The 26811-nt window shown below is 45.4% G+C and overlaps 2 protein-coding genes across 3 annotated transcripts; one reads left to right on the top strand and one right to left on the bottom strand.

The window, feature by feature from the left end:
* Window positions 1-674: 674 nt before the first annotated feature.
* LOC135906493 (transmembrane emp24 domain-containing protein 5-like) lies at window positions 675-8124 on the bottom strand. Its single transcript, XM_065437900.2, has 4 exons — window positions 7844-8124; window positions 4861-4982; window positions 3379-3574; window positions 675-1614 (listed from the first exon to the last, which is right to left on the bottom strand). The coding sequence occupies exons 1-4, from the start codon at window positions 8057-8059 to the stop codon at window positions 1378-1380; spliced, it is 771 nt and encodes a 256-aa protein (XP_065293972.1). The 5' UTR covers window positions 8060-8124; the 3' UTR covers window positions 675-1377.
* A 291-nt stretch (window positions 8125-8415) lies between these two features.
* LOC135906494 (U1 small nuclear ribonucleoprotein C-like) lies at window positions 8416-16530 on the top strand. 2 transcript variants are annotated; one of them, XM_065437901.2, is made up of 6 exons: window positions 8416-8644; window positions 9094-9139; window positions 9619-9727; window positions 11424-11516; window positions 14203-14340; window positions 16280-16530. In XM_065437901.2, the coding sequence occupies exons 1-6, from the start codon at window positions 8637-8639 to the stop codon at window positions 16381-16383; spliced, it is 498 nt and encodes a 165-aa protein (XP_065293973.1). In that variant the 5' UTR covers window positions 8416-8636; the 3' UTR covers window positions 16384-16530. The 2 variants fall into 2 exon arrangements, with proteins under 2 accessions (XP_065293973.1, XP_065293974.1); XM_065437902.2 differs by having other exon boundaries at window positions 8419-8644; window positions 9097-9139.
* Window positions 16531-26811: the final 10281 nt, after the last annotated feature.

Genomic DNA, 26811 nt, shown 5'->3' with positions numbered 1-26811 from the left:
GATATATAATTCGTCCAGAAGTCCATCACTGTCTTCTACGTGCCGATATACCGTTTTGTTGAGTAGAAAATTGTTGCCAAAGGTTCCGCTGCTCCTCCTCAATTTGAATCGATGAGTTGACGTAACCTCTACGTGACTTTCCGTGAATCAGCCAGTGTTGACATCACATGAGAGGTACCATAGTCCAAGATAGCCGGCGCCACACTGACTTTCCACTTTTGTCATTTTCTTGCTCACAAAAGCTCTGTTCTCGCTATGAATGACGAATTCACTATTACACAAGCATAATCGTTCAATCTAGCTCGACTTAATATTTTCCTTTAGTGTACCTTTAAAATCTTTCGCCTTTGATGCATCCAAAGGTTGTTAACCACAGTGGTACAAGCAGGCATACCACAGCTAGTACTGTCCAACCTCTATACAACGAATAGTCAGATATAATGAAGCAAACTGAAAATGTTTCTCGCTGATATCAGCACGCAATAAATATATGCCCATACGGAAAGGTATTTTAAAAAACCGACTGCATTGCTGCGTTACGTGCATTTATAATAGCCTATGATAATAAATTGACTCTTCATGGACAAGGGTGTGGAAGAAAAGGTAGAAAAGAACAAAAAAGATACTAAAAGCGCAACGTAAACTTAGGGCGATAGACTACGTGACAGTTCTCGTACAAGCTTCAAAAACTTTTTTTTTTTTTGGTATAGGTCTCAAAAAAGCATGACAAATATGAGACAAAACATACAAAAATGAAGTGTATACACGGGAAACAGAAAAGCCTTGTGCATACGAACTTGCACAGCTCAATCAAGTGGTATCAAAATATCTTCAACAAAGCAACCAAAAATAAAAACGCTAATTACAATGCCTCTCTTGACCAGACATTCTGCCAAAAAGCCCTTCCTGCAGACACATGTAGTTAAGAAAGAAAAAAAATGGCACATTGCTAGGTAAACTTCCTCTTCATTGAAAAGATACAGGAGCAACCGATATTGCCAGAATATTGGTTAGAAAAGTGGGCCTAAAAGGAGTGTTTGCTGCCTTTCTTTTTTTTCTTCTTCTACATTCTGTGAGCTCAGGAGAAGGAGAACCTAACAGGGGCATCAGTGAACATAACGAGATAGACGTACACGACACTGTGAGTAAAGCAAATGTGAGTGGGGTGGCACTTCTTTCCGGCGAAAGACAAGCCCATCAGAGTGCTCAAACTCCAAGACAGCTCAACAACGCACGGCACCACCACTCCCGATTAAAGAAGACCACATCAGGAGCACCTGTCACAGACTCAGTTTCTCAGAGCGGAGGCAAGGTTGAAGACAAAAGGAGGGCGATGAGGATTTGATGACGGGGACAACAACTGTGATGGCCCCGTTGTCAGGAGAGGTACTGGAAGATCTTGCGCAGACGGCTGCGTTCCTCGAAGAGGCTCCGCACCATGATGACCTGGATGGCGCCGACCACAAGCATCACGACGATGAAGAGCATGGAGAACTGGTTGACGCGCGTAAAGTTGTGCTCCTGCACGTTGCGGTCACGTGCCTCGTGCGCGCGCTTGGTGTCCTGGTAGTGGGTCACCTGGTTCAGGTTCTCGTGCACCTTCTTGATAGTCGCCTGCACGTGTTTGAAAGGGGGAAACAAATTTGCAGAAACTATCAAACCTGATTATCTAAGTAAGTGAATAGCTTTCTGACCCTGCTGGGCTTTGTGGATCATTGAAATGCACTGGACGAACCAGCAAGGCTATCAGGATGTCACGCTTATGCTTTTAATGTAATTTTGGTGATTGAAGTGTGATGCAATGGGGTGTAAACTTAGGTGAGTTGGCACAAACTCATTATGATGGCAGGGCAAATGGGACAGCAAGACAGAGGAAAAGAAGCACACAACAAGAACTGAAGCACAGGTCGGCGCTTACGCTGCATCCTTTTTTCTCTGTTGCCGTCCCCTTTGTGCTGCCGTCATAATGAGCAGTACTATGTAAGACTTTTGGGTGATTAAAGGCAAATAGGTCTAACGGGTCTATCAAATATTTCATTCTTTTCGTCTAGAACCTTTTCTTTGGTCGTGCTTTAGGCGTTATAGAGACGTACAAACTTCTACTGCACTTTTTTTCGCTGTTGTACATGCCGCAAAACACCCCTCTCTATACATGATGCGATGTGAACAGTGACAATGCTGCAGACCTGACAAGAGAAGGAATACTAACATCCTCGCTACTTAGCAACAAACCAGTTGACATGCATGTGACAATCAGAGAGGCCACCACAAGCAAGCGACGCCTCCCCTTATAAAGCTACGTGGCCAGCTTGTGACGCAAACAATTACCAAGTGTGTGTGTCGTTGGCCACATACAGAAAAAATGCATCCTGCTACCAACGAAAATTCTTTGCTTTAAAAAAAGAGGGGTGGGAAGGGGGGAAGGGTAGGGTGAGGAGCACGTAGCCCTTTGGCACAACAAAGTCATTTGAACATCAGGAAAGTAAGCCAGTTGGCGGGGATTTGCATGTGAAGGCAGGCAAAGAAACATACGCACTAGGAGAATGAAAAATGCAGCAAGAATGTTAATCACATTTCTCTCGAGTGGCTGGAATTGGAACCAGAACTTTGCACTCAACATCGCAATGCCATTGCCAACATGGCGGGTAGACACGGGGGTCATCACAGACATTCGACACATCAAGAAAGAAATGCCATACGTAGGAGCTTATTGGCCTCACTACAACTGTATAAATGTGACAGTAGCCAGGAAACCAGAACAACCAGGACTGCATCAAAAGGGTGTCACAATAAACTACGTAGTCTACAATGTACATTGAAGGAAGGTTAACATGTGCAGAACTAATTATGGTCAACAAGTTCTCTGGGTTTGTTTGCCTATTTTGATGTTTAGATATTTCTACACAGCTTTTAAGAAAACTGCGTGATATATTTTTACAATTGAATTGGTGTAATGTTACGCTGTTTGCATGTTTCTATTAGCTAGTTTTTGTTTTAATAACCTTTGAAAAAAAATAATAAATGCATATGTACAAGCTATATTGTGTGTGTATGTAATATATATATGTGTGTGTGTGTGTGTGTGTGTGTGTGTGTGTGTGTGTGTGTGTGTGTGTGTGTGTGTGTGTGTGTGTGTGTGTGTGTGTGTGTGTGTGTGTGCATGTTCCTTTCTGCTGCATCAACATTCAGCAGAGAATCATGCTGGCACCTTTACAGGCTATTAGGGGGTCAGGTTCTCCTCAAGGTGTTATTACATCTTCTTATGCCTGGTTGTCCTCTCAATTTTGTTGCAGAATAAAATTCAACTCAACCCAACACAATAATATCTGTCATTGCTAAGCAGGAGAAGGTGTGCGGTGTTATCTTTCATTTTCTTACCTTGATATCCTTGAATGTGTCATTGTAGACAAGCTCGGGCGAGTAGGGAATCTCGCCAGCGTCCCATTCGTCATCCTCCTGACTTCCACCTCCGGTTTTGTCCACATAGACCTCAAAGTAGACAGTCTTGCTGGACACTGTCGACATGCTGTTGTCGAAGCACAGCGTGTGGTCGCCGGGTTCCTTCACTTCGTGCCTGCCAACAAAAGGTAGATGATAATGAATGTGCCTATCGTAGCCTGAGTACTACAAGAGACAGGTATCAGTGGCTCTTGTGCCTACTGAGAGGGTCCTGGTAAAATTACTAGAGGGAATAAAACTATGGTTTAGGCTGGTTGATCCATTGGTCAAGTATAGACGTGGAAGCACGAAAAAACATGGACAAAGAAGAAACATAGAAACATGTAAACAGGACAGCCACAGTCTGCATCTGTCCAGTTTACGTGTCCTTCCTTTGTGTTTTTTTCATGCTACCCTTCTGTACTAAGGAAAGCTCTGGCGCTGCAATCGCTCAACTACCATGGAAATGATGGTTAGTACATGGATTTGTCTGGTCTTCATTCTTGTTGCTTCAAACGTATTTGTGGCTTTATTCACCGCACTTTGTCGGCCTAAATTTTGAAGCGATCCTATACTTCTAAATGCAGAAAGCAATAAGACCGCACACCTGCTAAATTATTGCGAAGTGTTGCATTTATGACACATTACTTTGTTGAAAACGAACACTTTTCAATGTCACAAGGCTGCCTGAAGTCAGAAAGATCATGCTTAGGCAAAACTGCTTGCTAATCAACATTCCCACGCTAGCGGAACTGCTACGCTTGCAGCTCCCACAGACACTAGCACCGGAGTTCCCTCTATTAATTCTTGTAAGAAACTCAATGTATGGCTCTACCACTCGCCCATCCACTTTCAAATTTTGCTGAGGCAACACTTAAACTGTGCATTTTGGCTGATATTAATAGCATGCTTCAGTGCAGCACACGCATGTGTCATTCAGCATAAATCACTTCGAACATGGGAGTAACTGCTGCTAAACATGCTCAAAACCATCTTTCTAGGTGTAATGAAACGACTTGAACGTTTTCAAATCAACCACCTTGCCGACGCAGCAACTCTCCCGGAACAAGTGCTTTCTGCAGCTGCCACCAGGTGGCGACACAAGTCCACGTTTGCGCTGCCTTGGAAGTACCTAGCTTCCCCATAGAGGAAAGCAACTTTGCATTTCTTTCTTTCTTAAAAGCCAGACAAGTAACAGTGCTAAGTGTTATACTGAATGGCGCAGACCATAATATGTGCTCTCTGCAAAATTCCAGCAAGAACAAAGCAGTTGTGAGCGTAAGATGATTTCCCTCCAATTTTAAGAGAAAAATGCATGCCACTGTACATATGACAGGCATTTAGTTCAGCATGAAAAGGTTTACTAGCCAGCGTTCTACTGCACTGCACTGTTAGACACAGTTCTTGCAGGGGCCATCTTACCTGTGAATAGCTTCTGTTCGGGACTGCTCATTGATGATCTCCTGCCCCGTTGGCGACTTGAGGATGAAGTTGATATCCATCTTCTGCTGCATCTCCATGTTGCCAAAGTTGGCATCGAGGACCTGTAATGTGGTGCGATCCAGCCAAAATGAAAAGTTAGGTGTTTTAATACAACCAATGTACCACTGTTACTGAGTGCCAACAAATAAACGATACAAATGCAACAGGATGAACACTGTTGTCCTCGCAAAGACAAGCTGAAACTACACAAATGTGACAAGGATGCAATGCTACCATTTCAGAGGTGTTAGGCTCCTGCTGATTTAAACTATGCTGCCAACGATTCTGGCAGGCAGAATTCATCAAGAGCAGTCACCGAAGGACTGAAAGAAAAATTATTCATTCAATTTTAATACAGTAGAAAAAGATGTAGCAAGGCCTATTCTAATTTTATGAAGAACTCCGCAATGCTACCTCCTCGTGCTGCTCTGGAGGCATTATTCGAAAGTGTGATACTGCCAGCAATCTACAAGACTGTCAACACAGCACAGGATACCAGTGCTGTGTTATCATTTGGGTACTTGTAAAAACTGCTTTTTTTTGTCCCCACTAGAACCTAGCTGCCAGCGCTGGTAACCTTGTTCTCAGCGTTAAAATTCTCCTCTGTTCCTTAGTAATTTCAATTCAAAAAGGGACATGCTGCCTGTTACCCATGTGTTGGCACAACACATGGGTGACAAATTTCCCTTTGATTTCTGACGCTATGTTTCACTAGTGACATTTTTCAGAGAATAAGCCCTCTCCTGATCCAGAATAAATGCTCCGAGATATTGGATTTCTTGACTCGTCCGCTTGGATTTCTTGATTTGTGTTCCGACTGCTGCCACTATGAGAAAAAAGAAATTTGTGCTAGTGAAAATGTGCAGTTCTAAATGCCATGCCACATCTAGAGGCAAGACTCAAAACAGAGCATGGATATTGTATAACCTATAAGCAAGACATCACATCTTGCAGTGTCTAATTTCGAATGCGAGATACTTCATGACAGTGGCACAATGATGATGCAAATGACATATATGAACACAAAGCAAAGCCAAGTGACCCAAAATGTCAGCTCGCATGGCAGCCTTTTAAATGCAGTGCAGCACTTCAATGCCCAGCTCAGTAAACTGAGCCATCTGTAAGCACTTTCGGTGTCAGTTTCCGGAATCAGAAGTGCAACCACTGTCAGTTAGGTCAGCAGGCATATAGATGACCTTCCTAAGTCCACTCAGCCAAGTTCAGTAATCTGATCATATCGAGGAGAGCGGGGCAGCACACAAGAAACCCAACACGAAAAAGAGAGTCAATGATACAAATGCTTTAATTTGCAACTAAGTCTTATTACTTTCTAACTTAGTTTCATAAAGCCTAGTTGCAAGTTGCAGCATTATTGCTGTCCATTTTCTTCCTTGTACTTTTTTTGTGCTCACTGCCCCCTCCATTTTCAAAATACTCAGTCAAGGCGGCAAGCTTGTAATACAAGGCAGATTTCTCTTTTGAGGTCGCAAGCTACTGTCTACACTTAAACACAGCTGGCAGCACGAGACTGCTCTGCTTGCATCTGTAACAGCTGGCTCTCTACTCAAATCTGTGACACGTACTTTAAGCACCATCGCGATTCGAAATGTTTCTTTTTCCCTCGCATCCTGTGACGTTTGAACGAGCAGTTCTCGCAGACGGCACGCTTCCCCCCAGCTGCTTTCTGTATCATAATGACACGGAAGGCGAATAGGAAATTAAAAGAAACAGCGCCGCGCGTAGTTCCTTAACGACTATCGGCGTGCATACACGTCGCACGCAGGTAGTACACGACAATGCGCCTTGTGACGAATGGACGGCGAGCGAATCGCATGCGGCCAACAAACAACCTGCGCGACAGGCAGTGTCGAATCACAAACCCCGGCTGCCAATACTCGGCGCGTTTGCGTAGTGCATACAGAAAAACTCTGCTTCTGCGAAATGAATTAAGAGATTGCAAGAAATTGTGTTTTCAGGTTCATTAAACAAGCTGAAAAAAGAAGTACTTCGATTACACCTGCCAGAACCGCCGAGGAAAGCACCCCTCGAGAATATCTGAAGGGCAACCACGTTTGCACAGAATTTTAGGATCAAGGCAGGAACATCCGGATCGACCCTGCGTGGTTGCATCGACGAAGCCGCCTTCATAAGGCCGTCGTGCGAAGGCTAGGGGACCAAGCGAATTCGCCCGTAGGCGTAAAGACACTACGTTTCGCGTTTAAAAAAGTTGCGCAATACACATTACAACACCGATTTCTTGCGGTGCGGGAAGGAAGCATATTCGTATTGGCTTCGTGCCAATAGAGCATGCATTGTTCTTTGTCTTTTTAGCGCCAGCATTAAAGTGAACTTAAACCCTAAACGCTGTACAAACAAATGTGTAAGGTCGCTGCCCGCGCCGATGTACAGTACGCGCATGCAGAGAAGTGGGAGGTGATTGTTAGCAAGGGTGGCCTTCAGTGGAGCTCGTGTAAAAGCGTGTCAACGTTTTTTCCTGCTTCGCAAAAGAGTTGGTGTTACTAGAAGGTTGTTCGGACTGGCACGATTTCAAAGAAACAGGACACAATATGAGCAGCGTGCAGTTTGTTTATCAAGGTAATGCAATAATTTCAAGTTTCAGGCAATCGCTTAACCAAAGTGGGTAACAGCCGGACCAAATGTGGTCTTTCCTCACTTGCACAGATATTGAAGTCATTGACTGCTCGAAATAAGCTAATGTAGTTTGTAGTCATTGGCCACTCGGAATAAGCTAATGTAGTTCTAACTATCATAGTGCGATCTCTTCGGAGCGCCGCGGGAGATCCGCGCCAGATCGGCACTGTCGCGGCGTTTTGCAACTACCGCACGTGCAGTGTTTTAAATAAGAATCAGAGAAAGCTGGGAAAGCGTGCTGCACAACCAATGCACAAAAGCAAGCACTCGCCTGGTATTCTACCTCGAGCACCTGACCGTGTTTTGCCGGCTGGTGAAAGCACTCGATACCACCCGCACGTAGGGTGACCGTCAACTCGGTCTCGGCATCTTCGAAGACGTCTTTAGTCCTCGAAATGTCTAGTAGCGTTGTGAACACGATCACGCCGAATAAAAGGTCAAAGGCTGCGGATTTGCGGCACGATCGCACAACACCGGCACACATCATTGTCGTGGCCGACTCTGTTCACCTTAAAATTTCTTCTGCTTGGCTGCTTTGACAAAAACAAAATTTAATAAAAATGCGGCACTAGTTGCCAGATGATACACGACGTCTGCTTAGTATGGCGAAACTTCGTTTGCGCGTTAGTTTGCTTGACTAAACGTGGGATAAACTATGTATGTGAGGCTATTTTTAAGTGTAATGACAGTACATTGAAAAACTTAAAACATAACTGCAAAATTTTGAATTGTTATTTGTTGGCCAAAGCGTAAAGGCAGCAGGGTACTGCCAAGCATAGCCAAGGCGTGCCAAAGCCACGAGGAACAAAGCTTTTGAAATACGCAGCGCTCACAGGAAACGGAAACCGGCTTACGATGTGCGTTTGCTTGATCAATTGACTTGATTGAGGCGCGATTGCAGTTGTGAAGGTGGAGGCGTCGGTGTGAACTAGGGCTGCGAAATTTATTGCCCGAGGCGAAACTCTGAAAGCCTTCGCCGTTCTCTGTTATGTGAGACGGCAGTGAATTGCTGTCTTGGCATTTCAGTGTAATCGCGAGTCCGAAGAGGAGGCCGCCTGGTCGAGATGCCGAAGTAAGCATTGACCAAGTTTTCCCTATCCAAGGGTGCTAACCATATTTTTGTTTCGTTTCTCTGCTTTTCCAGACCGTAAGAGATTGATTTATTACGAAAGTCCCTACACCTTTCCTGCAACTGCTGCGTAAAGCACTTTACTTAAGTTTCCTTTTCCTCTATCCCGGGGCGAAGCTAGCGGTGTGTAAGGGCTTAAGCCTAAAGTAGGTAACGGAGAGCCAAAAAAATTTCGTAGCGCATGCTCTTCTGTCCTAATTGTCTGCCTTCAGGACCATTCCGGTACAGATAATCGATAAAAGGCTGAGTGCGGTGAAGGATCTATGCCTCTTATAGATATGTTTGGTAAATTACGGTGATACGTTTACTCTCTTCATCTGCGATTGCTTATTTGTGCAGAGGCAAGTTCGCTGCGTTTGTTCTATGTTCTTGTCTCCCATTTTCACATGCTGTAGGTACTACTGCGACTACTGTGACACCTACCTCACGCACGACTCGGTAAGTGGTCGTCCTGCTCTCTCCCAAAGCCTTCGATCGCGTGGCTTTTAGATTTCTTGAAGCCTACATTGGGCTAGACGTTAAAAACGTTCACTGATGAACGGGCTGATTGTTTCGACGTGTATGGCGTCACGGCCATATTGTTTCAAAAGAGAATAAATCTGGCCGCCCACTTGCTTGTACCGGGGCGGCGATGTAAAGCTCGTAAACAAACCAATCGGAATCGGATTATGTTCTGTTAATCCGGGAGTTAACGTTGCTTTTTTTCCTTTGTTGCCTTATCTCGCGTCTGAAATTGTAGAAGTTGTTTGTTACAACTGTTACTCATGAAAATGACATACGAGCAGAGCTTGATTTGGCCGTCAAGGAAGTGTTGCTGCAGTTACTAACTGGTTTTACCAAGTATTGCAGTGGCCAGACATGTGCTGAACTCTGGGAAGATGTACTGACCTTTGTTGTTCATGCTCACGATCGCTTAGCCGTCGGTGCGCAAGACCCACTGCAATGGTCGCAAGCACAAGGAGAACGTCAAGTTCTACTACCAGAAATGGATGGAGGAACAGGCACAGAACCTCATTGATGCCACAAGTGAGTGTCTACACATGCTAGATTACATAGAAGCTCTGCTATGTAAAGCTTTGAGGTTGACTTGCTGGTGCTATTCGGTTTCGTTACCTCAGTACAGGTGATAGCGAACATATGGTTTGCATTCTAGTCTGTTGACATACCCGCCAACCCTCCCAAATTTCCCGTAAAGTTAACGAATATAGGCTTCTTTCACGATTATGTGCACTTCAAGCTTTACGAGAAATGAGTTAGTTATGTTAGCGAAAAAGCTTTGCTTGCCTGTCTCCGACTGCGCCTTAGGGAATCTGCTGATAGTAAAAGAACGCCAGACGGGTACCAGCGTCGAGGAAGTTTATTCAGACCAGTTCCTGAAACAGGCAAAATAGCCAACAGCAAGAACTCGCGGTCTGAAAAACAATGTGCCGCTTGGCAGTTTCACCTCATGTATGCTGCATCTACAGGAAAATCATCATTGATAGTGTGCCTATATCTCACAGAAGGTGGGGCATGTTTGGGACAAACTTGAAAAGAAAGATGCATCCTATTCCTCTCCCCTTCTGCTGTCGTGTCCATGGGACTTGTGCAATTTTTTAAGTTCACAGGTTGGCAGGTATGCATTTAAAGACACGCTCAAAATAAAAATAAATTCAATTGTGTTAGTAGATACGTTTCTGCAATAGCAGTGAAGCCACACTTACCGTGAGTGGAGGTATGGTAAGCCAGAAAAAGTGTGGAAACGAAAGACAAGTGGAAGTGCCACAGTGAAAGTTCTCCTGTCACCACCTCACCATGACATTGTGCTTGGTAAAGGCATCTGGCTGGGCCTAGTTAATTTTTGTCTCAGTATAGATGGACTACATTGCATTCTAAAGGAGCCCAACACTGAACTCTACAAGTTTCGAAAATTTCTACTTCGCCAAAGTGGCTTAAATGCCAGAAAACGCTTCGAAATTCATGCTGTTACACTGATTTGCTGGCGCTGGGGTTTCGGCAGGAAATAATAATAAAAAAAAGGAACTTTAGCTTATTCTTCATTTCCTCCTCTAACAGTCAGCCCTGTACTGCAAAATTAATGGAACTAGAGTTTTGAACGACTATCAGTCTAAACTGATTTAGCATTCCTCTTTAGTGTGTCTCTACTTATTTCCTTACCATGCCCTTTGGACATCGTTAGCTCGCTAACAGTGGTTTGCAACACCATTTTTGAGACATACCGCACCGCTCGCACACTGTGCCATCTGACACATTAGGACTAAACTTTTGTTTTTTTATGAAGTTCACTTTTTTCCGGCTTGGCGGCAATGTTTGAATGGGCTCCGAAGACATGCGCACACTCGTCAGAGTTGAATATCTTGCGATTTCGCTGCATCTGTGGCCGATTTCATCGAGGGCTCAGGCAGCAGTGAGTCGGAGGATTCTGTCATTTCATCTGACCTCGAATCTGAGATTGACGACGGAAATCAACCCAGAAATTGAGGATGCATCGCTAGTCGTGTGCTCCTCAACTGACTGGAGCCATTCAGCACCAGCATTTTGTTAATGGGAAAGTTGTGTTTGGTAACACTTCTGATTAAGAAGGTTGACATTGACAGTGCAAACAAACAAAGAAAAACACCTATATGTGTCTTGCATATCCCATTCTTCATGCTAGCACAGGCATCACAGGTTGACCAGCTGTACCAGTGTTTTGTGCTCACCAACTTTTTCCATATTGCAGCGGCGGCATTCAAGGCAGGAAAGATCCAGTCCTCCCAGTACCAGGCCAAGCCTCTGACTGGTGCCATGATTCCTCCACCAGCAGCGCTACAACGTAAGTCACCTGCTTCTAGTGCGTGTGTGTGTTACAGGATTCACTCATAGAGAAAGACATTCAACAAGAGCGGACACTCCCATAGATCCCAACGGCCAACTGTCTGTAGCGCACCAAGCGGATGGGATTAACACCTTCCAGTTTCGCTTTTGTGCATGCACGTCTTGAACCCCAACTATCATGCGCTACGCCAGCTGTGTTACTTGGCGCACAATCAAGTTCCTCGGGACACTCCAGTAAAGTTCTTGTCAATTGTCTTCTGCTGCTGCTCAATCACAGCGGCCTTAGTGCGGAATAGTTTATTTTATTAACCCTTTGAGGGTCGACTTTTTTCGCCATATGCGACCGCCCAGGGTCGATTTTTTTTATTGCAGATTCCGATTCTTCTTGGGGACCTATCTCGACAAAAAATTACCCTAATTTTTCTTGTGTGACCGTAAAGTGAGAAAAAAAATATTTTGCGTTGGTATATATGCACTCTTCATTCATGAATAACAATAAAAAAGTAAATAAAGTTATCAGAATTAAGAATTTTATGCATTTTTATGCACATAGTTCAAGGCTTTAAAAATCCGTATATGAAAATATTTCGCAAGTCTTAAATGTTCCTGCTCTTACACTAATATGTACGTCCATAGCGTAATCGAACCGCGTAGGTGTGCGCACTCAAGAAGACTGTTTGGTTGTGTGCCCGTCAAAAAAGCTACAGGTGTGACAAACTTTTGCTATTCTTCATCTTATCGCCAACCAGCTAGGGCATTTAGTTTTCGCAAGTCTCAAAAAAAATAAAAGAAACGGAAACGCATGCACGGCGGCATCCTTTCTATGCGCAGCCCTGTGAGCACTAAATGAGCGAGAAACAAGCGGTCGCTCTTTGAGCGATTAGTAATGAGATGGCCATCAGTTTTGCAAGTGAAAAAAGCCGAAACCACCTGCGAAACAAAACCCAAACGGCCGCCCACACGCGTGCCAATGCGCAAGCGGCGCCATATATTTACGTCATGGGCCCTCAAAGGGTTAAGAACCACCATGGCACAGTTGCTCAACAAGTTCAAGCTTTCGAGGACAAACATTTTCTTGCTGACACTGGAAGTTGCAAACTGGTAGTTTGCACTCTGAGAACTGTCTAGAAGTCCGAAATAACGGATTTACCAGATAACTACATTGTTATTTATTGAAGTGACCTTATAACAAGAGTGGAATAAAAAGAAAAGCCCATTAACTTCTTTGAGGGTCGAATTATTTTGAAAGAAGCTTTCCCAGGTGGTCAAATTACTTTATTGCGGATCTTGAATGTACAAGATGTATAAAGTCGGGAATAAATTGTAAAAAAAAAATAATAATAACAGTATTTTGGTGTCAGCGTCACTCAGAACTGCAAAATGTTCAATAGTATTTCAGAGTGTGGTACTCCTTAAAACACGGGTCTCCGCACAGCGCCTTATTGCAATCTGTGCACCTAAAATGCGAGTATGTTCTTCTCTTGGAGCGGCGAGTTGTGTTGGCGCACACATGACATCTTCTCTGCTTGCGTGCGGCTGCCTTGGGCAGAGGTCTGAGGCACCCTCTCGCATAAGCGAATCGCTGCAGAGAGCGAGAATACCTCGTGAGCAGCAGTGATAAACAAACTAAAAGGAGCGCCAATCAAGATAGAAATCAACTTCCGCCGCCCCTGCGATAGCGTGACGACAAAGAGAAAAATCACGTTTTGCGCGGCTCCGTTGCAATCACGCGGAGGAACCGAAACCGCAATAGGTGTGTTGCCGCAGTCTGGACGACGTGCTAAAGCTAGAAACCAGTTCCGGTTATCTCTCCAAGAAGGTAGCACACATTTCAAATGCTTCTTATAAGTCTTAAGAGGTGGCAGCACTTCCCAGTGAGCACGCATCGTCATTATGGCGCGAAATTTCAAACGGAGGGTCGAAACCGTACCCGTACGGCAAAGCCCTTCGGGACTGAACACCGCCGCCGTACATGTACGGCAAAAACCTTCAAAGGGTTAACATGTTTCTGCATGCACATATGCTTGCATGTGTACCTGGTCCGTTTGTTTCCACTATTTTTATGCTGTAGCTACAGATAGACGAAAACACGACAAACCACAAATCAAGCCTTTACAAATTAAGGACTAAACTTGGCTTGGCTTGTCTCGTTGCTTGGGCATGTTAAGTTTATTGACTATTGAATGTAGACTAGTCTACGCTACTTTCAGTATAAGGAGACACTGGTGATATATCAAAGCAGTAACATTGGTTTTTCTGCTCACAAGCCTAATTAATAAGTGGCATGCTGCAAGGTGTCCGAAATTTTAAGTCATTATATTGAGCGCGTCCAAATTACAGGCCACCAACTTATTGTGGACAAACCTTTGCGACTATTAGTATACTTGTATAATGCCTATCTTCATGAAAAAACTGTGAGCACTACGCTATCACAGGAGTATTCCAGCATCAGTTATCTGCAGGCACTGTACTGCACTATCATGTTTTGTGGTCAGCTTTGTGTGCTGTACACATTGAACGCATGCCGACTCTGTTTGAATTTATCAGTGTTTTAGCATAACCTTTCGTATACAATGCCTGCGAACCAATGCAAGCAACTTGTCCCTTTATAAGTCTTCTCGTGCTGATTTTAGCAGCTTTTCCGTGGCACTCGCTAATCTTGGGTTTATCATGTTCTTTTGCAGCGGGTCCTCCACAGCGGATGCCGCTAGTCGGGCCACCCCACATGGGACCCATGCCAGGCCCCATGCCAGGACCTATGCCAGGCCCCATGCCCATGATGGGACCTCCTGGACCGATGCCCCCCAACATGATGATGCCAGGTGAGGAGCATGTCTCTGTGTATATCAGAAGCCCATGCGCCAACTTCAATCCCAACTTCATTAATAATTTCACAAAGGCAGAAAGCTGGGCAATGCAGTTATTGTGCCTCGGTTGTCTGCACAAGTGTGCTGCTTATTGCTTTTCTGCATGAGTGCTGAATGCCATTTGTTAGTCATAGCAGTGTGCTTCCGTTCCTTGCTTTGCCCTGTTTTTGAATGCTGTCCTCCGATTGAGAACTTTCCCACTAAACTGGCCATCATAAAGCAAATTTATTGCTGTTTCGAAGATTGTTGAATAAAACCATCTTTAGCTTTAATTACTGATTGAATTCGAGTTATGGCTGCATGCTCGGATTAGATGGTGCTTGTTGATCTCTGGCTTTTCGCTCTTAGCAAATATTTAGCAATGTGTGGCTTTTTGTTAAGTCTCCTTTTCAGCAAGGCACCCCATGCATAGCTGCGCAGCAGGTTTATATTGGGAACTAGGATGCCATTTTGAGAGTAGCTTGGACCCAGACACTTACAGACAGCCACTATGGGTCACACAGGCCCTGTGGGAGCAAACAAATCCATTACATAGGAGTGCTGCCTAGCAACATTGTCCCCAGAAGGCTTGTCTGTTGACTTTGCCTTTTCAGGGTTCTCACTCGTTATGGCCTCCACCTCCTGGAGAACCCCATTCGCCGAAATGGCATCTGACCATTTAGAGCACTTATTTCTTTTGGTCACCCACGAGTGCTAATTGGCTGTAAAATAGTTGTCTCATCCCGGAAATAGAAGGATTTGGCAACGACTGTGGCTGCAAAGTATTACATCGCTACATGTCGCAGAAAGATCTGAAATTTCAAACCAAATGCCGTTTTCCCTTCTCCTCGCGGCTGCTGCGCTCCAAACTGGAGGGTAATGTACACGTGCTAGTACGCCTACGTACGCATGTTCCCACTGCGACGTCACTCGTGGTGTCACGTGACTTCGAGAATTATTCAAGCCAACATCTGTTATTTGTGTAATATGTTACTAGAATAGACGAACTAAAGCTTAGAGAAATAAACACACAAACCGAATGTCTGCATTTTTTTATTATTTTTTTTTTTACTTCAAACCGTAGCAAGAGAGATGTACTTCCGTTTCGTCTTCTTGTCCCCACCGTCATGCAGTAGCGTGCGCAGACTCCGAAACTGTCATTTTCTACCGTTTTCCAACGCAGGATCATGCTCTGTGGTCTGCTTATGTCTGCCTCATTATTAGCGTAGCACTGACTTACACAACCAGTTAGGTGTCCTCGTGCACAGCACGCAAAATCGTGCGCAGACTCCGAAACTGTCATTTTCTACCGTTTTCCAGTGCAGGATCGTGCTCTGTGATCCGCTTATGTCTGCCTCAGTATTCGTGTAGCACTGACTTACACCGCCAGTCAGGTGTCCTCGTACACAGCGCGCAAAATCGTGCGCTGCGCGAAACGAGACAATCGCAACTGCTCGCACGCGACGCTGTCAGCGGAACTGCGCCGCGCTGCAAGAACGCCCCGAGGTCTCGTATGGGAGAACACAGGGAAGGAATTTCGCTTGCAGAGGCTAGACGGGGCAAGCGTCTTATGTTTTCAGCGAAGCTCACCTCCTGAAATCATGGGTTCACGACACTGAAATATTTGTATCTCTGCTATTAATGAGCCAATTTGAAAATTTTTTGTGGCAGAATGCTCCCTAGAGGACATGCAACAACTTCCAGCATACAACTAAAATTTGCTATGGGGCCTGGTGAGGGGGCCTTTAAGAGATGTACTGGGGTTTGTGAAGACAAAGTAAGCAGCTGTACAGGTGGTGGAGGGTGTTAATTCAGAGCTGAGTTCCCAAATACCTTGCACACTCGGTGCATCGTCATTTCTTCCCAGTTTGAAGTTATACTAGCGCCGTCTCCAAAGTATGTTCTTCTTTTTCAGGCATGAGGCCACCAATGGGACCGATGGGGCCAATGATGGGACCCATGGGGCCAGGGCCCGGTCCCATGCGACCACCACTAGTCGCAGGGGTGCCAAAGAAGTGATTTTCTGTCATCACGGGTGTGCTGCATCACGCCAATCCATCTGTACATACTAGGGACTCTTGTCACTTCATCAGCGATCACACAGCACCACTCGTGTGCCAAGGGTGTCATTGTTTGACAATAAAGGGCTTTTTTTTTTTGTTTACAGCAATAGCTGTCATGGTCTCGCTTGGGATGTGTCATAAGTCAACACCTGTGTCTGCTTCCATCATGTTGTGTGTTCATGCGTGTAGGTTTTTGAGCACTATGGGAAAAGAGAAAGGACACACATGACGGAGCACGAAATTCCAGCTGCGATTTACCCGTTGAAACAGCAACACAGTCAATTCTTGTTGCAACATACCTTGAAAAAAAACTGACAAAAAATTTGCCAGTTTTTTTTCCGATACGCCTCACTTCTGAAACTTTGGTCGCCATGTGCAACAATGTTATTGCAAAGATTGAGTGACAAACGCCTAAAGTAAAAGTCTCTGTTCCACCCGAGAGGCGAAGCATCGATTACGATAGCAAATTAGTAGACATCTATGCAAATGCGAAGTAAGAATAGTTTTATAGGCCCTATAAAGTACTAAACATTCGCTTACTAACTGAATTAACAAGCACGGTGTCACGTGCACACAGGTAAAGATGAACACATCTCGCTCGATGACTGTGTTGTTGCTGTCAAAATTTGGAGTGAGGAAGCGCATTAGCAGCAGTGACCGAATTGACCTTCGTGCTGTCTCTCACTTCAACACGAACTAAACGTCGAAAGCACAGAGCATACGAACATGCCGGCACTGGGCACACTTTGTCCACGTCACAGATCTCTTTCAAGATGCGGCGCCCATGCAGGCGCACTTTGTCGTCATCACGGATCGCTTTCAAGATACGGCGCTCGCATGGGCGAGCACTTTCTCCACATTGCAGATTGTTCTCAAGATATGGTGCGCTGCCGCACTGCAAGCAGCAGCCGCCAACGTAGAACTCCCCACCTCACCCCATGCCTCACGCGCGAAAGACTGCACGCTACTGCCCCACCTTCCTCCCTTGCATGCACAATATTGAGCTGCGATCGTCGGCTGACACTTGTCAGTTGTCAGCCTGTGTCGACATGGCAAAAGTCCATTTTATACACCTGCTTTTGACAGAAAATGCCACTAATTAAGTCCGCTGTAGCCGATAGTCTGTTGCAGCATGGTCCATTAAAAGCGAACTTAGTTGCATTAATAATATAGGTTGAGCAGTATGGTTCGTTATATGCAAAAGTTGTGTGCAGGTTTGTTGTAATGAGTGTAGGCTGTATAGATTATGTTTCGTCAAGTTTTTAAAAAATGTTCGCAAAGAGGATTTCACTCATCGGACAGTCTCCATCTTGGAAGTGCTTGGTTTGTGAAAATATACTAGAGGAGTACTGTAAGACCCTGCATATGCCGTTATAAACCTTGATATGACGGACTTCAATATAGTGAAATTCTCGATATAACAAAGCATTTAACTTTTCATAACCTCCTGTCCATATACATCTCTGCAACAACATTTGACACGCATGTGTGCGTTGCCTGCCAAGAAATTTCCCTTCATTGCTCACGAACTCGGAAGGAGTACTCGTGCAATCTGACTCGAGTCTTAAAATCATATCGCTTTCAATAATTTAGCAACAATTCTATGCTACCCCTTTTATTCTGCCCATTCCAAGGTCTTTAAAGAGAGGAGGAGTTTAACATTGTTTCTGCAACGGACTTGAAAAGTTTTGTGGAAATGAGATGGTCACTAGCATAGGAGACCAGACCAAAAGGTTGCCTAATGCCACATATGCAATGCATGTTCAGACAGCAGTTATACAGTCAATGCTTAGAAGGATGCATTTCTCAACAATTTCTGTGCAGTCTCACTCAGGCAAGCAGCGGAAAAATGTCACAGTTAAATGTATACATAAGTTTTCCCACATATTAGAAGTTCACCAGTACTATGACTTCTGGCAATCCACCACTACTGGTTAGGAGCTTGCCTTTACACTCTCCTCGTACATCAAATGCAATAGCTGCAGAATTGCTAAAGTTGTACGCTTAACATGATTTTTCATGCACGTGCAGTCGAGCTGTTGAGTGTTTTTAAAGGGTAGGAGACTCAGTCGGTCCATCCTTTGTGGAATTTGGTATCTTGAACCTGGAAACAAGTAAGTATATTTGCTGCAGAGGCCCTATTCAGCAATGTTGGCTATGCAATATATTGAAAGGACACTAAAGAAAAGTATGAAATTGGGCTGTACTGCAAAGTTAAACAAAGTTAAACTTTTGTATGAACAAGTACAAACAAGTATGAACAAGTATGAACAACGGAAAACAGAGTGAGCGCTAATAGCGCTCACTCTGTTTTCCGTTCCCTTTGATTACCCCTACCTCCTTCCTTTTTTGCTCTTCCGAGCTGCGCTAAAAGCCTAAAACAGTCGTGACATACCAACTCGCCCAAACTGCCACGCTTTTGACCTTCATTTCTGCACATGTTATGGCAGCACAATTCCAATCGTAAGTGTTTCCAAGCTGTATGCGACACATGGTAAACATTACTTTCATCAGTGCTCTCGATGCTGATGCACTATCTTGGTGTATGCACTTGTGTACGCAGCACCTGAAAGGGTTGAAGAAACAAAACAGAAGCAGTTACATTTACAGACTCTTCAAGCATTGTAAGACCTTTAATGTCACTTCATTAACCAAAATCCTCTATTCAATCAACCTTATACAGTCCTGCACATCTAATCGGCAGGTAATACGCTGGATGTAAATGCAATAAATGCTTGCATTTACCGCTAAATTGCCACAGATTTGTAATATTTTTTTTTATGCAATCGGCACTCTATGGGAACATAAGCCAGTTTTTGGTTCTGTCTGTCTGCCCGTGACCTCTTTCCCACCAATTTGAGTCGCCCACTTGACCACGGTCAACGAGTAAAGCGTTGGGCTGTTGTGCTGCGGAAACCACATTCGAAACCAATTGTAGGACCAACTTGCATCACTGTGTATGTGACACTATGTGCCGATCTTCAGTGAACCTCCGACGCCAAGTTGGATAACAGTGACGAAAAAAGAAATGAAAGAAAAACATTTAAAAGTGAACCCGCATCATATACATTCAGACAGTCTTGTCTGTATATATATATATATATACACACACACACACACACACATACCTAGCGGCACCGCCGCGAAGTCCCCGCGTCACAGTTGTAAAATATATACTGTCACGCGGGGACTTCGCGGCGGCGCCGCTAGGTGGCACAGCGTGTCCAGAGGGACACGCAGCCTGGCACCCGGCTGCATACACGCCTCCTTAAACATGACTCGTTTCGGCAGTGGCAGTGCAGTGTGTATCTGGTCTTCTTCAAAGCTTTTAGCCGTGTGTAATGCTTCCGACCAATGGCAGAAGATTCAGCCCCCAACTTACTGTTTGTTGTGTTCTGCGCAATTGCTCGCAGTTCACCGTAATCTGGGAAGCGACGCTCGTCTGCCACTGGAGTGACCGCTAGGTCGTTGTAGGGTTCAGTGATTCGATCGTATACATCGATCCCATATTGCGAATGGCAGAAAAGGGATGCAGGTCTTCGACTTCGCGGCATATCTTACGCTGGATGTATGGTGCTGACATAAGCTACACCGGCTTGACTCCTATTCTGCATCGTTCTGCGCATATAGGCGTGTCCGTCTCGCACTGCGCTTTGAATGACGACGCAGTACTGAATGAGAAACTTGCCAATGTACGATTACTTTAGGTTTCTTTATTATACGGCTGTCACACAGGCGTTTTCGATCGCAATCGAGCCCGATCGGAATAGAATGTCTTCGCTCTTTTACGCGAGTCGAGGAAGCCAATCGCGATCCAGAATTCGAACCCAATAGGGCGATTCCCGCAGGCCTATATCCGCCTGAAGCCATGTTCGGACTGGAATACGAATGTTCTCGAGTGTACTAGCTAGCGTGTTCCGATTTGGCCACGCTGCAGTTAACAATCTTCTCAAGTTAACAAGATCTTCCCTCTTATTTTTGTCTTGCGTCTCATCTGGTCATATGATGTCTGGTCGGGGTAGTAAATTCATGTCACAAGAGAAGAAAGGACGACTACCTAAAGGTGCCATAATTTATGCAAGTATTTGACACTTTAGCTTCCGTATGGATACTACTTTGTACAGACGTTTCTATAGTATTTCATAATGTAATTTATATACACAGCCTAACATATTGCCCTCCTTAGTGTTTATTTGGAGGAATGACTTGTATAAAAGTTTAGTCCTTCTTTGTTAAACTTATACGCTGTCTCGCTCGAAGCGTTTTAATAAGTTATGGCTGTGGGTAGCTTTATCAAATCCTTCTTGCGAGCAGTCTGTGTACCAGTATACTGCGGTTTCCCATCAGGAAAGCCACGCGTCCCTCGTTATATCGTTACGGAGAAGTAGTGGGGAAATGCACCGAAAATTGATGGCGGTTGTCATCATGGGATGATTTTAAATCCTCGAACTGACGGGGACAGACCGTCCCTAAAAAGCCCGCCGAGAATTCCTAATTCTACGTTGCTCCATTCCATGGGTCGCCCTGAAAAATTCTATGGCCCTAGACATGTCCCCAGGCGCTTTTCGATGCACGGACACTGCGCCGACGAATAACAGAACGAGGCGGTACAGGTTGCCCTAATGTAAGCGAACAAACGTAGTACTTGTGCAGCGATATGCGTCACTGAATCGAGGCGACACGTTCGGTAAGGCGCAGTCGACCCCAAAAGACCCGTTTGGATCTACCGCACAGGAGTCCCCTAGGGACAAATCTAAGGGCACCAGACACAGAAATTCCGTACACAGCGCGCGAGACAACTGTGGAGCGGCTGCTGCCTCACCTCGATCGTTGCTGTGCGCGTATCAGCTGTGTTGTAACTGCACCTCTTTATTCAGTTATGAACAGGAGGTCTGTTTGTGAGGACTAATGCAGTTTTCGAGCTCACCAACTTTACCGAACAGACGACAGAGGACGTACGTGCGTCGCGATTCCGAAACCAGGACTTCAGCTGTTTGTGGGATGCTCGAAAGTGCGTTCGGGTTTGTTAGCAGCGTCGCGGCAAAGAAAAATCTTGGTAGTAGCGTGTTGTGTGGTGCTGCTCTTCCCGACGACGTGCGAACGCGGTTTGGAAACACGGAAGTGCTGCCAAGTGGTAACTTCATCATTTTGCGAGTGCCGGCGAACCGCGATGGTGGCGGTGGACGTAGCCATTTTGGACGCGAGAACTGTCTCGGTGAATGACTGTGTGCTGGCGGATTTTCCGTCCTGACGACTACACCGACCCCGCAGGTGAGATTATCTTTTTCTCTCTACCTTCAGCCTATTGCAACAAAAACGGCATGTGACCGAGCTAAACTTATTGCTGTTGCGCATCTGGCTGGTGTATGTACGGTCCGACAACAGCGAACGCGAGATCCGCTGGCTTTTCATAATTTAGTTTTGTAGTAATCACCGGACTTTTATGTTACCCGTCGTCGTACTTTTCGCTCTACTATGCAATCGCATTCGCTGCAAAAAGTCCGCATCTGTCTGCCACAATCCGAGCCTACGTTTTGTTGGGAAGCGTTGCGTCAACTGTTCACGTTCTCGCAAATTGCCCGATTTGCTGGAGCTCGTTTGGGATGTCAGCCGGCGTAGTCGCCGCGAGAGCATCGACGCTGCATGTTCTTGCCTGTCTAAGCAGCTCTGGGTTTCCTACAATAATCATAGTATGAAACTCTATGCTATTACACGGTTGGTGTGACGGTGTGACGTGCTTGTTGGCGACGCTGTCTACCCTCGTATATACGCACGGCATACGATGTAAACTTCTACCACCGCTACCTGTGTTAAAAGATAACTAACACAAAACTTTTGTTGTCTCGCTTTTCGTGCTCTAGATAGCCGCCAACACCGTAATAACGGTATGACGCCTCAATTCCTTGAACGTGCATCAACGTGACGAATCCGGAAAGCGCGCCAAATTTCTTCGCGTTTATGGGGTATGTTTATACAAGCACAACCCCTGTGCGTCAGGAAAAATATGGAGGGTGTTCTATAGCATCACAGCACGAGGCGGTGCAAATGTCGAAGTCGCATTACAATTGTCTTGTCAAAGGCTTAATAAGACGAAGGTGCATGCGTTTGGCAGAGAAACGAGCTTGTTATCCCGTGTGGAATGCGGTGATGCTCAGAATTGGTTTGTGCGGCGTGCGTCCAGGTTTCAAGCAAGGCGCGGTCACTGTCCGGCTTGCAAACACTGGACAGGCTGACTGGCGCGTTCGTCAAGCCTGTTTGTTAACACCCTTGCCTCCGATTTTTGTGACGTGCAGATATGACTTGTATAGTGAACGCTACTAATAGAAGACCCGTTCCATTTGGTGTTCATATTGAAATGGTCACCACCTTTATTGATATGTAATGGGTGGTTCTTTCTCTTACGAGCGTTTTCGCATTCTACCTCCACGGGAATCGAACCAGGGACCTCGCGCTCCTCGGAGCAACGCCGTGTAGCCTGAGTCACCGCAGCGCGTACAGTGTCCGAGCTCAGCACTGCACGTGATCTGCGAAGCCGCAGCAAATTTGTCCCTGTTGAAGTGGTGTTGAAACAGGAAGGCCCTGGCGTGCTCTCACTGCCGCGTACAGTGCAAAGCTTTCGCATGGTAATTTTGGAGTCTAAATCGAATACGAATCGAATAGTGCCAGAAGCGATTTGAATGACACTTTTCGAATGGTTCTCTAGTAATGGAGAGCCGTTTTCACCACTATTAATACAAAACATTGTTCACATTCTTGTGTATTCACAATGTTAGCAAAGCGTCTGTGTATTTACACGTTATGAAGCGTCCTTCGGATAGCCCTAGATATTCGACTTGTATTCGATTCAGAAATTTGCTATTGAAAATTGTCGAATATTCATTTGTGTTCGAATGTATGGGACAAAACTTATTGTAGTAAGTGATTATCAATGTAAGCGATTCCTGATGACTTATCGGTGTAAGTGGTTTCTGTTCCAACTGATACTACAGTATAGGGGAGCCGTGGCGATGAGGCACCAGTCCCTGGGCGAACGCACGGAGCAACTAATTTCCGCTCAATAATTTCCAAGTCATTCGAAATAATGCTTCGCTTTGAGGCAGCCTGTACACGAATTTGTCTTCATTAAGGCGACCGAAGAACGGGGCAGTTTTCCCGAAGCTGCCATTCTGTGAGCCTGATCGAGCTAAATTTAGGGAGCCTGTAACGGAACCTTTAGACCGCAGCTCTTAAAAGGCGTCTGTTCCTGGGTTAAGCGTCGATCGGCGTGCCTCGGCGTAACCGATAAGACGAGCACAGCGAAGGATGAAAGAGCGAACGCGGAGCGCAGCGGCGGATGAAAGACGGCGAGAGCGATGAGAGCGCGAGGAGAAAAGCAGAGGAGGAGGGTGCAGCGGAAGCGTGAGGACGAAAGCGGAAGAAGCCACATTGAAGCACCACCAGATGGCGCTCACGCGCGCGCATCCGCAATCAGGATGCGAGATAGGGATGCCTTAGAACACGCACTAATAAAGCGAGATACAAGGAAGAAGCATGCGCTTGCTGCGGTAAAATTGAGGGAACGATGGAGTATGTTTTGTTATGTTATGTTATGTTTTGTTAGAATGTGAAGATATCTGCCCAGCGGTCGATTTAGGCACCTCTGGCCTCCTTGAAGCCCTTGGATTCAGCGCGAGCAGGGGGAAAAGTAAGCATGTCCGCAATAAAGTTTAGTAAGAGGCGAATGGAAGATTGCTGGAAGTGGGCAAACGAGAAACAACGGAGGCGTCCAAAAACAATGTTACCCAATAGGGGTCCACACTCTAAGAACAGTTTATACCCTTTGGAGTGCCCCTTCTGCCACACAATCGTCATCTGCCTTGATGCGTTTCCTTTCTTTAACGCTGCGAGCCCGGTACTTTCCAGTAACGAACGGCACGCGCGTTATCAGCATGATGGCATTGCCGAAAGGAAATGCTATCATGCTGATAGCAAAAGAGAGATCAGTGGCGATTTAGCGAGAGAAGTGCGTTAGCGAGAGAGTGGCGATTTAGCGACTGCGAGAGAAATGCGTTAGACATTACCTCTTGCCTCTTTGAGGTCCTTATCCGTGATTGAAACCACGTTCATTGCAAAGTATCAGGACACCACTGGACAAACGTCCTGCCTCCTTGAGGCGGGAAAGGAAACTGACGGTTGTTCGGAACACAACACCGTCAGCTACACCTATACCACGTGACCAGCTTTCCACATTTCACATACTTTTTTCCACTTTTGACGCTCCTAATGCCCACGCATTAGAGCAGACATAAGCGCAAGCCTTCGTATGGCTCGACGTTGAGGTGGCGCCGCAAGAGGTGGTCGAAACACAGAATGAAAGGCATGGGCGATTATCGAAATCCTTGTCGATTACCAGGGGTAACAACATTGCACGGGCTCAATTCACCATTCACAAGTAGCCCTGCAGACTCGTGTTCGTAGACGCTACATATTTAACCCACAAAACTCGGCAATAAACAGGATGCAGCTGAGGGACAATGGTCGTTTTTAGTGACGGCTTCCTCCAGAGACACCTTGACGCTGTTTGACTCTCTTCCTGACACCATGTAGAACACGAGTAGTTGAGCTGGTTTCCTGTTCTTTCTTCCAAACATTCTGGCAGTTTTCGCGTTAACAGTGAGGTCGTTGTTTGAATAAACATATTTACTAATGGTGAGGCTGCCGATCTTTTATATAAAGCTAGTTGAAAAGTTGAGTGGTACAAAGATACAAAAAATAAAATACTGGCCTTCAGATTGCTCACAACGAATCCGCGCCCAAAGTAAAAGCGCGCTGCGCCTACCTTTTTCTTTTTCTTTTCTTTTTGCATGGGTTCGAATATAGTCAATCTTTCTGATATACTGTTTGCAATTTTAAGCTAAATATATAGTAAGGTTTCCAATAACGACAATAATGAATTAAATGCGTTTGCACCACCATACTATTAGTGTTTCAAAATTGTTGTTAGCGTTGAAAAAAACATCTAGTCCACTTCGAAAAGAAGTCCTGAACGACTAGAGAGAGGTAGAGCTGGGGGAGGGGCTTTTTAATGCATCGGGGTGGTTTGCTTGGTGGCCCACCTAGCGTGCTACTCCAGATAGGTACGATTTAAAAAAAAATGACAGCAGACTTTTGCGGCCTTGCAGAATCACAACCCAATTTGCAGCGAGGCTGTTTCATTTCAGCAGTTGTACTAAGAACTTAAGATGCGCGGACGCTTGAACGCCTTTATAAAGAGCTCAGGGTCTCCGAAATCGTTCTTTGTACAGGTAACTTCGTTGTAAAAGTCGCGCACCTTACAGCTCACAGCAGAAGCGTAACAAATTATTCCTTCGTTGTACACGTAATTTCTTTGTAGATGCGTTCGTTGTAAAGGCGCACGGCTGTGATTTTATAATAAGAGCGTTGTACGGCTGATTCGTTTTTGAATTTGCGTGCGAACGGTTCGCTCCTCTCGTGAAACTCAAGTCATGTATACGTTCTGGAGTGCTTGGATACGTAATTTATTGCACAGTCCGTAATGAACCCAAAGGATTTGAATTTCGCCACATAACCCGTGCCATGTCCCTTATTTTCGGCAAATGCAAGCTTTGTGTAACGTAGAGTTCCCTCGGGACACTGACTTATATTGGCAACATAACGCTTTTGAGCACTTTCTAAAGGATTTTTTTTTTTACAAAGGTTGTATTTTAATCCACGGGCATTGAGCTTCGCACGCAAATTTGCCATAGCGTTTAATCCATTTTCGCTAAGTTTTATCTCGGTGGCGTTTGTAGTTCTGCCAGGAAAATATGCTAAATTTTGCACGTCCGCAAGACACACTCAGAGCACCAGAGTGCCCCCATACATAATTTACTGCAACGGACGCAACGTTACTTTCTTTGATTTAGCCATTCGGAGTGTGCCGCTGGGAAAATGTGGTCATTCTTGGCCAACCCTGCAGAATTGGTATGTCCACAGCACAAGAGGTGCACAATCCCTAAATGTTGCTTGATACGTGTCGCACATTTCTATGCATACACCCTTTCTTCCCTGAACATGCATGGTACATGAGCACACACACGCATACACGCGCGCGCGCACCCACCCACACGCACGCACGCACGCACGCACGCACGCACGCACGCACGCACGCACGCACGCACACATGCACACACACACACACACACACACACATACAGACAGACAGACAGACAGACAGACAGACACACGCACGCACGATGCTGAAGACGTTATGGTTTTGCTATAGTGAAGCATAGGAAACCAAAAGTTCAGCGACTCTCAGGCATGAGCGCGGCGCGCAATTCAGACAGCTGCCCCGTTAGGCAAACGCATATGAGGCGTGTACGAATGCGTAACAAGTTGAACG

Source organism: Dermacentor albipictus, chromosome 9 (genome assembly GCF_038994185.2).
Source record: "Dermacentor albipictus isolate Rhodes 1998 colony chromosome 9, USDA_Dalb.pri_finalv2, whole genome shotgun sequence".
NCBI lineage: Eukaryota > Metazoa > Arthropoda > Arachnida > Ixodida > Ixodidae > Dermacentor > Dermacentor albipictus.
Note: the sequence above shows the minus strand (reverse complement) of the source record. Positions and strands in the feature narration are given on the sequence as shown.

Coding starts and splice junctions, on each gene's coding strand:
- LOC135906493 (XM_065437900.2), bottom strand. CDS start 8,059: ATGATGTGTGCCGGTGTTGTGCGATCGTGCCGCAAATCCGCAGCCTTT. Junction 4,983..7,843: donor TGCTCGAGGTAGAATACCAG/GCGAGTGCTTGC, acceptor ACCACATTACAG/GTCCTCGATGCCAACTTTGG. Junction 3,575..4,860: donor CGAACAGAAGCTATTCACAG/GTAAGATGGCCC, acceptor TTTTGTTGGCAG/GCACGAAGTGAAGGAACCCG.
- LOC135906494 (XM_065437901.2), top strand. Junction 11,517..14,202: donor TCCACCAGCAGCGCTACAAC/GTAAGTCACCTG, acceptor GTTCTTTTGCAG/CGGGTCCTCCACAGCGGATG. Junction 14,341..16,279: donor CCCCAACATGATGATGCCAG/GTGAGGAGCATG, acceptor CTTCTTTTTCAG/GCATGAGGCCACCAATGGGA.